This window comes from Aulostomus chinensis, chromosome 12 (assembly GCF_037954235.1).
Source record: "Aulostomus chinensis isolate RoL2024-O1b breed Wild chromosome 12, RoL_Achi_v1.0, whole genome shotgun sequence".
NCBI lineage: Eukaryota > Metazoa > Chordata > Actinopteri > Syngnathiformes > Aulostomidae > Aulostomus > Aulostomus chinensis.
The window spans coordinates 15,573,567-15,582,884 of NC_141331.1; the positions used below are offsets into that span (position 1 = coordinate 15,573,567).

Below are 9,318 nucleotides of genomic sequence, written 5' to 3' on the forward strand. Positions count from 1 at the left end.
GGAGTCATTAAAATTTAAAAGAAATATTTATTTGTTGCGCATTTTACACACAACACAAAATACCACAAAACTCATAAGGAGTCTTGAAATCTGACCATAGGGTTTGAATTTGTCAGAGGACCTTTAAGGAATTTTAGAAGATAATATGATGATATTCGTCAACACAGAGTATTTAAACAATAAAAACACTTAAAAATACCTAAGATACTCAAAGATTCCCATCCATTTACTACATCAGTTTGGAATAAGCTCAAAGCTTTAATATTGTAGGGACTCGGCAATTGTCTGCAGAATTAGATGGCGAAATGTGGAAATGATGCTTTTATTGTGAAGAACACGGAGCGGTTCCACACACTGGCTAGCCAAGATGGCAGAATACCTGGCATCCATTTTTGGGACAGAGAAAGATAAGTAAGTACTTTACATTGATTTAAGTGATTGTAAAGCCTTTTAGTTTTACAGTTTTCAAGAAAACGTTAGTCTCCCGTGACCCAGCACCAACGAATAGATTTTGTTTACAGCACAGGGTCGCTACCACGTCTTTAGCGGCTAATGCTACTGCTAGCTAGCTAGCTAACCCCAGGAAAATACCGCGCCGCAACTGCTAACCAGGTCTGCAAAACCTGAGTGCTGAGCATCGCTGTACTGTTGTTACAGATACGACGATAGTACCCGTTAAATATGTAGAAGTTATTCAGTAGCTGCAATATACTACGTAATTTTCTAGTTAAATTACTGTCCTCCACTCATTCAAGTCTTTGTTACAATGGAATATTCAACAAAGACACATGTAGGAGAACTTAAGCTAACGCCATGGTTTCACAAATAACTTCCCCGTGCTTTACAATTCAGGAAATTTAGCTCACACATACAATCCAGAAATGATTTTACAAGAACCCTAAACGTTTAATCTGACCGTGTTTTTTTTGTTATAGGTTTCAAAAAATAAATGAGAACAGGTTCTTCATTATGGTGACTCTTAAGACGAGATCCTTCCATTCACGTTGCCTTTTCCTCCAGCTTTATGCTGTTCTAAATTAAATTCAATATATGTATTTTATAGGATGATAAAGTATATTGATCATTTTGGTGATCACTTTATCATTTTAAAGTCTTTTGCGTTTTTAAAATACTTTGTAATCGCACCATAATTTAAAGTACGATAAACAGTTAAAAAATAGCTTAAACTGATGAATAAAAAAACCATCAAAACATCTGTTTTTAGCTGTCTATCTCTCTTAGGCCACCCTAATATTCAGCCACAATGGAGTAATAGACGGACATAAGTGGACAGGGTTTTCTATTGTTTGGATGTTTAGGAACAGCTGTATTCTAAAGAGGAAGAGGGTGAATTTTGGCGTTATCTTAAGGCAAGTTAATTTTAAATGTAATTCTTATTTATTCCAATACCACAGGTTTGCTTCAAGAGGGTTCACATTCTTAAGAGCACATGAAAACTATAAACCTAAGTGTAGTCTTCAAAATGAAGTGGCCCAACGTGTTAATATCCAAAAAATATCTCAAAACACTGGGATCAAATAAGACATAACACAGTTAGAGTCTAACATTTGTCGAGGGAAATTGTGTTTTGTAATATATTAGTTCAAGATAATTGTGTCTTGGATGTTTAATTCCCTTGAAAACTCTTTGATTTACTCTATTATCAAGATTTTCTTTCCAGACTTTATAATGTGCTTCAGTAGAGTCTCATTGTTCTCTCTCTTGTCTTCAGGGTCAACTGCTCCTTTTATTTCAAAATTGGCGCCTGCCGACATGGCGATCGCTGCTCCAGATTACACAATAAGCCGACATTCAGCCAGGTAAGATGATACTTTTCTAGATAGTAGTATTCCCCTCATACCAAAACTCAGTTGAGCTCAATAATCGATCAGCTTTATTAGTCAGTTTGCCCAGGCTTAAAGACCCTGCGGGTGCAGTGGGAAAGAGAATGAAACAGGTTGTATTCACTCATTTAATGATGGGGTTGCGGCACTGCAGGGTAGAACTTCCTCCCAGGTCATATCTGACTGTTCCTGGTCTTATCCTTTATTAATAGGTCTCTGATTAGTCGATACATCGATTGGCAAATTGTATTTTATGCATTTTTGTCTATATCACTTTGTCTGTGGTCACAATTGTTATCTGAAGTTATGAACTTCAAAATCCAAGTTGTTTTCTTATAATCATTGCTACGACTGGAGTTGTCTTTGATATCAACCCTGATCTAAGTTTCATCCCAAACATGTACCTCTTGTGTTCCAGACAATTGCCCTCCTGAATATTTACCGGAACCCTCAGAACAGCGCTCAGTCTGCTGACGGTCTGACCTGTAAGTGTCTCCTCCACATTAGAGCCCATGTCTGCTATGCAGCAGTAGCAGTACCAATGCCTCTGGTAGAGGTTGTTATCGATCAGGAAATCATTTATTAAAGACAAATGCCAAGTGCCTCCTTCAAAGTCAGTTTTAGGTATTATACCTTCTTTGGGCATTGTATGAATTACTTGTATAAATCTATATACAAAATGTGAATTCATCAATTTCTTATTCTCAGATATTCTTCCAGGGGTGGACTTTATCAGCACACGTCCACAATTTGAAGGGGAGGGAATTTATGAGTTTGGAGTGAGATGATGAATTTTCTGTGTGCAGCTGTATTCTGTCCTTGTTGTCATTCTCTGTTGTGACCACTAGGTGCCATCAGTGACATGGAGATGCAGGAGCACTACGATGAGTTTTTTGAGGTAATTCATCCTATTCCGAGGATTGACAAATGTGTAACAGATATTGGATAGATGAACAGAGTAATACTTATATTTTACAATTTTAGGGAAACATAGTTTTGCTTGTATGAACACATTCATTACACATTATGTCGTGTCAGACCTTAATTCTATTAATCTCAATGTCAAACCTCAACAATAAATGGGATCAAAATAAAAAAAAACCTCCTTGCATCCTGTTGAAAGATGAAGATTAGTTATAATCTCTGAACGCTGAGTGTTGTCTAGTCTCTATGACGCGTCTTTACAGTGTCCCATGTTTCTTTAAACACGTACCAAATGTTATGCGACTCGTGATTTATAGTTCATTAACTATAACACAACACTTGTTTGTCCCGCACCACGTCAGGAGGTCTTCACAGAGATGGAGGAAAAGTATGGAGAGGTGGAGGAAATGAATGTGTGCGACAACCTCGGGGACCACCTCGTGGGAAATGTGTATGTGAAGGTAGGTCTCAGGTCTAAATGAACTCACCACTGCTTCTGAACCAGCAGAGCTGTATCTTCTCTCCAGATTTCTCTCTTCATTAACTCCCTGTTCATGCATTGGTGGCCCCGCTGCAGTTCCGTCATGAAGAGGATGCTGAGAAAGCGGTGATCGACCTGAATAATCGATGGTTTAATGGACAACCCATCCATGCTGAGCTGTCTCCTGTCACAGACTTCAGAGAAGCCTGCTGTCGCCAGTATGAAATGGGGTGAGTGAGTAACGTGCATACGCTGAAATGACCCGTAATGGTCATGAAAGTGAAAGCCAACTACTGCTGTTAATTTTCACATCATGTATATGTCATCACCCTCAAGAGTTGTCATGTCATAAACATTACTTTAGTGTTTCTCAGCATTTTGGACCGATGTCAGATCGTCTTCACCCTCCTGACGTGTCCTCCTGTACTCTCTGATTAGAGGTGACCATGCATGATGCTGCTGTTCACTTGTCGAGCTGTTTTCAGCTTCTGGGAGTGAACTTGTAGTTCTCATTACAGAACAGTACAGGATGTTAAAGGAAGAAACTAAAAACGAGGACAAGGAGACCTCACTCAGTCAGTGGAACGTTAGCTGTCAGCAAACACATTTTCACACATACTCAGCTGCAGCGGGTCGAGATGGACGGACGATCTAGTGGAAGTTTTTGTCTTGTAAAGATGTTTCACTTCGCACCGGGTTCTAACAGGAGTTGCGGCGAGGATTGCGGATGATTTTTAGAATTACCACAGACCTACCAGGGGCCTCTGAATAGAAGACCTGATCCTTCCTAGACTTTGAAGCAAACTTTGGAACAGTTCTTCAGTGGGACCTGATGCTATAGCACCCTGGAGGATTGGAACAGGTTGAAACAAGCTACTTACAAATTTGAGTGGTTCTCACTTTGGACCCTTTTGGAGGCAGACTTCACAATTGAGAACAGTTTGAACTCTTTCATACCTAACTGAAGCCTGGTACTGTTGGGTTTAGGCAGGGGTCACATTCTCAGAGCTGTCAGCTGTTTGATTAATGGGGGGCTGGCCTGTTTTTTTTTCTTCATGTCATGTTCAGTGTTCTTAAGTCAGACAGTTCTTGTATTCTTCTGTCATATTTGCAGCTGTCACACAGTGTTTCTTTTGTATTGCACCGCTCAGATAGTTTAGTGACCATTATTAAAGTACTAACAGTGGCTGTCATTGTGTGCCCAGTGTGTTCAAGGTTTTTCTCTTGTTAATAGGAAATCACCGGTTTAAATGGCTTTCTCCCTCTCTCCATAGGGAGTGCACTCGGGGTGGCTTCTGCAACTTCATGCATCTGAAGCCCATCTCACGTGAGCTGAGGAGAGAGCTGTACGGGCGCCGGAGGAAGGGGTACAACCACATTTATTACCTTGACATCGGCCCACTTCGGCGGGCCTGCCTGTCTCGTTGATTTTGCCGGTTATATAGGACGTTCTTTAGCCAGCGTTTCAAATTATAATCTGTCCTTCCCTTCTGCAGCCGCCATAGGTCTCGGTCACGATCGAGAGAGAGACGATCTCGCTCAAGGGACAGAGGTCGAGGAGGCGGCCGTGACCACGAGAGACGTCGCTCCAGAGACAGAGAGCGCTCAGGACGGTTCTGAACCACTAACCAACTAGATGTTCCTCTAGTCCTCTATCGCCCCCTCTTTTTTTTTAAGTTTGTACCCTCCCAGATCAGTTGTAGGGCGATTTCAAAGGATCCTGATTATGACGCTGTGACAGCATTGAGGACCTTGTTACCTTGATTTCTGAAATAACTTCATCCCCATTAAATGCAACATTTTTACTTACCACGTCTGATTCGTGACTCTTGTAACGACAATAAATGTGTGAATTTGGATAGCAGTGGTCTGAAGTTGGGCTGTCCTGATTCTCATGAGCTTCTGAACTTCACAGTTCACAAACACATTTTTTGGAGCGCTGGTGTTATTAGAATATCAAACCTTGATTTATGAGGTGATGGGGCCGTGTAGTCTGTTGGTGATTTAAATCTCAGGTGGCAAGCTGAGGTTATATCCTCATAAATAAATACAAAAGATGAAACGCTTCCCAGGATGAACAAAGAGTGTGTGTGCGCACGCATGCGTAGGTGTGTGCGTGTGAAGGGAGATGTACTCATCACTACAACAGTGTGTCACGGGTGATTAAAAACAAATGAGATTGTCCTGAAATTACGACTCATGTCTGGTGCCCTCCGAGGCTCCGAGTGCCTCATCTGTCTGCACTAAATAATTGCAAAAGTAGAGGTTAACAACTGGCATCACACCACAGGGCCCGAGTCCCAGAGGAGCCCTTCAAAACATGGTGATGGTGCAGTTTCACGTCCCCTGCATAAGGGGAGTAGGAAGAGCCCCTAAATGACCTGGAGGTGGACCAGCTCCAGCCTCTCAATCAGGAGTTTTGGACCTCGCAAAAGGACGATGCTTTGTTAGATGCTCCTTTATCTCGGGGAAAGGTTGTGGGCGTCCAGGATCGGTGGTTTATCACAGGAGGCAAAACTGAATCAGGAAATGGAAAAAACAAAGTTTTTCTGCTACACAAACATGTTTTTTCAGACATTTCTCTCATAAAATTTGAAAACATACCATATACAATAATTCCACTGTTGTAATGATCTTTCAGCTGTAGATGGAGCTGCAGTACAAATACTTTGGTGATCTTGATGAGGCGTTGGACCGCTGGGGACGCCGTGGACCATGGGAGGTTACGCCAAACAAACGTTCTGCTCTAAATGTTCTGCAGCTGCCGGCAGCCCCTCTAATCACATGTGCTTTCAAGGGTTTGTCATTATATAAATCCATCATCATACAGCCCTGTTTTCCATTCGCCTCTGAACTACATGGATAAAAATGTATAAAACAAAAGGAAGTTTTTGACATTTTGCTCTGAAAAAGCTTATTTACTCTCTTGCAGGGGAGCCTAAACCCCTGTGTTATGTCAGATCTGGTGCCAGTCGTTTATTGCCATTCCGCTATCCTCCATTTTATTAAAAATATAATTGCATTTCTGCCTCTTTTGAGGCTGCAGGGTGTCACAATGCAGTTTTGAGCAACCCCGATATGGAAAAAAATCTCTCGTTCATCCATCTGTCCATTTTCTATTCTGCTAATCCGTTAGGGGTGACGGGGTCTCGTTCAGAATTTGACGTAAATGGAAAAAATGTATACAATCAACACACTTTCATTAAAATATCAATACGTTGTTGTGAGACATTCTCGATGCTGGAGGCGAAATGTGAAAATGAATATAAGGCATTTAGCAATTTTTCAGATGCCTCACATTAAGTATACATCTGTGTATTCAAGAAAAAGTACTACTTTCCTTTAATTGATATGATAGATAGTAGCTAAGATTGTAATTCATCACTCATTTATAACTTGAGTAATGAGGGGACATTTAGTCATGAGTCAAGTGACATGTTGAAATATGAAAACATCCATGACCCATAATTATTCCACGTAATTAATACGACTACACGATGATGTCATCAGAAGAGAAGACAGCAGGAAGAGTGAGGAGGAGAGAAATGTCACAAAGAAGTCGAAGCATCACAGACGGACTAGAATGATGAAAGCTATGGATGAGTAGCAGAGGCAGGTACGACATCCAGCAGCTTTGTTCTTTTTTTTATTATTTTTGATGAGAGTTTGTAAAATTTTGTAGTTGAACCTTCAGCAAAGACTGAAAGACACGGAGAAGAAGAAAATGGCTTGGGAGAAAGGAGTAACCCCTGAGGCTGGAACACATCCAAAGGGTCAACCCCCAGGCGTGCATGAAGAACAGGGAATATAATGTTCTCTAAACCACATTCAAGTGTCCCAAATTACAAATCATCCTGTTCCAGGTTATACAATTCATGGAAAATATGTCTTCTCCTCTGGGTCTGGGCATTCTGATTCAGTTACAACCAAGTATTGATCTGAAATGTTTGATAGATATCAGACGAGGCCACAGAAGTCACATGATCATGCCTGCGGTACTCATCACTGTGAGCAAGCTATGGTCGTTTCTCTGCAACACCACACGGTCTTGCAGGCACTGTCTGTTTTCATTTCTTGTTCTGTGCGGCAAAGTCAAAATATCATCAGGAAATCAGTGTCGTCCTAATAAAATTAGCCCTCCCTGTTGATGACATCACACCCAGGTCTTCCCAAAGCAACGACCCTGATCTCTTTCTCTTGTGTAATCATTTCCACCCTCTTCCTTTCTCTTCCTGTTCCCTCATGTGGTCATCAACCTTCAGCACACATAGGAAAATGGGAATGGGATGGGAAGCCACTGAGCCTGACCCCGATGCTTCCTACATGTCCCCCCTCACAAGCCCGCAAAGCTTCAACAATGATGTATAGATTTTGTTCTACTGGGACTGAGCTTTATGGATGGGGAAATTCTACACAATTCATTCACAGTTGTTCTTACTGTAAATGTGGCTGATTGCTTTTTATATGGTAGTTTCCTGAAGAAAAAAAAATACATATTTTTTTATTATTATTGCATCATACATATATATATATATATATATATATATATATATATATATATATATATATATATATATATATATATATATGTATGATGCAAAAAGTAAATTGCAGTCATAGAATGTTAAAGGTACAAGTTGAAGCCCAAGTGAACAAGCTAGTGCTTCATGGTTTTAAAGGAACCCAGCAGAATCAGTCTCTGGCCAACTACTTGTGTATGATTACCAGGTAAATAAGAAGTTGTTATGACAGACCAGGACCAGTCCAGGTCAGACTGGACGGTACCTCGTCCATTTCAAATAAACAGGAATCTGGACAATGATAACTTGGCCTGTTTGAGGTATGAATATCAATGATCAGATGATAACTAGTCAACATCCACAATGTTGCACACATAGCTTTGATTTTAGAACTATTTAGAACTGCAGGGTGTTTAATTTGCAGATTTAAACAGTGGTCACTCAGTGGAATGTGTTTGCTGAGTCGTGACTCTAAGAATGAGGGCCACTACCTCCTCACACTGCATCAGCGTGGAACACTGCAGCCCGAGTAGTGTCATAATTTCCCCGCTGCTTCAGGGTGAAGAGCTCCAGAGAGAGATAAGAGCAGGGCCTCCTCCTTGCTGCATGGACCTCTTCTGGAACAAAGTCCATTTAGAAACAGAATGCACCAATGCTAGCTTCTTAAGGCTAAAATTAGCCCTCTAGCCTTTAATATAGACCTTTAGCGAAGCAAAAATGTAGTCATATTGATTACTGTGTACTACAAATTGTACTGCCTTTATCTAAATACACATGTGCACAGTGTGGATGCAGGCAGGAATCCTGAGGTTCACATGTCTAGCCTGGAGTGAAACAACCTGTCACGGATAATTCATGCCTCTTCAAGAATTGTATAAACTTTGATGACATCAACACATCCAAATACAGTGTGTCCTGCTCCTGGTGTAGTCTGTATTGAGTGGTCATTAGCAACTGTTTCTGACATGGTAAACTCCATAAGCATTTAGCTTTTAGCACCACTCTGCTTCTAGTTTGGTTGCAGATTCCTCATCTTATGATTAAAATGTCACCGTTCCAGCTCAGTTAACTTGAAAGGAAACTTAGTGAGAATGCAGACAGTCCGAGTGTGTGTTGTTTACTGCGTTAGAAATTAAATGAGGGATACAGAGATCCACAGGAAAGATGTAAAAGGCTGTCGCTTCACAATGACATGCACACGCAATGCACACTGTGGTGTGAATAACACGTCACTGTACAAGTGACATGAATTTAACCTCCATCATTTTCTGAGCCAGTGCACAGCTACAGGCGGTGACACAGGAAGCTCGTCACTGGGCTGTTGCCTTCAGTTATGTCACCCATTTAAATGCGAGCCTGTCGTCCTCTGGTGCTAGCGTCAATAGCAGCCCATGTCATCTCCCAGCCCCCGTTATCTATCTCACTGGAGTGGAGTCACTATGTCATGGCACCTGCAATCATGACCCCTCGCCTGGAAGTGTTACGCTTGCGTCAGAGCTCCAAACTGTCCAAGCCTGGAACTCTTATCAGGATCATGGATGTTAGTCTC

General features: G+C 41.2%; 1 protein-coding gene across 1 annotated transcript; it reads left to right on the plus strand.

Annotated features, from left to right (window-relative positions):
- The first annotated feature begins 287 nt into the window (after positions 1-287).
- u2af1 (U2 small nuclear RNA auxiliary factor 1) lies at positions 288-5,061 on the plus strand. The gene is made up of 8 exons (XM_086221268.1): positions 288-411; positions 1,733-1,820; positions 2,263-2,329; positions 2,693-2,742; positions 3,131-3,229; positions 3,346-3,479; positions 4,524-4,616; positions 4,746-5,061. Exons 1-8 carry the CDS (start codon positions 368-370, stop codon positions 4,867-4,869), a joined length of 699 nt encoding a protein of 232 aa, XP_086077394.1. The 5' UTR covers positions 288-367; the 3' UTR covers positions 4,870-5,061.
- Positions 5,062-9,318: the final 4,257 nt, after the last annotated feature.

Excerpts from the sequence above, each read along its gene's own strand:
- u2af1 (XM_086221268.1), top strand. The coding sequence starts at position 368 with ATGGCAGAATACCTGGCATCCATTTTTGGGACAGAGAAAGATAA. Across the intron at positions 3,230-3,345 it reads TGGGAAATGTGTATGTGAAG|TTCCGTCATGAAGAGGATGC; the intron begins GTAGGTCTCAGG and ends GCCCCGCTGCAG. Across the intron at positions 3,480-4,523 it reads TGTCGCCAGTATGAAATGGG|GGAGTGCACTCGGGGTGGCT; the intron begins GTGAGTGAGTAA and ends CTCTCTCCATAG.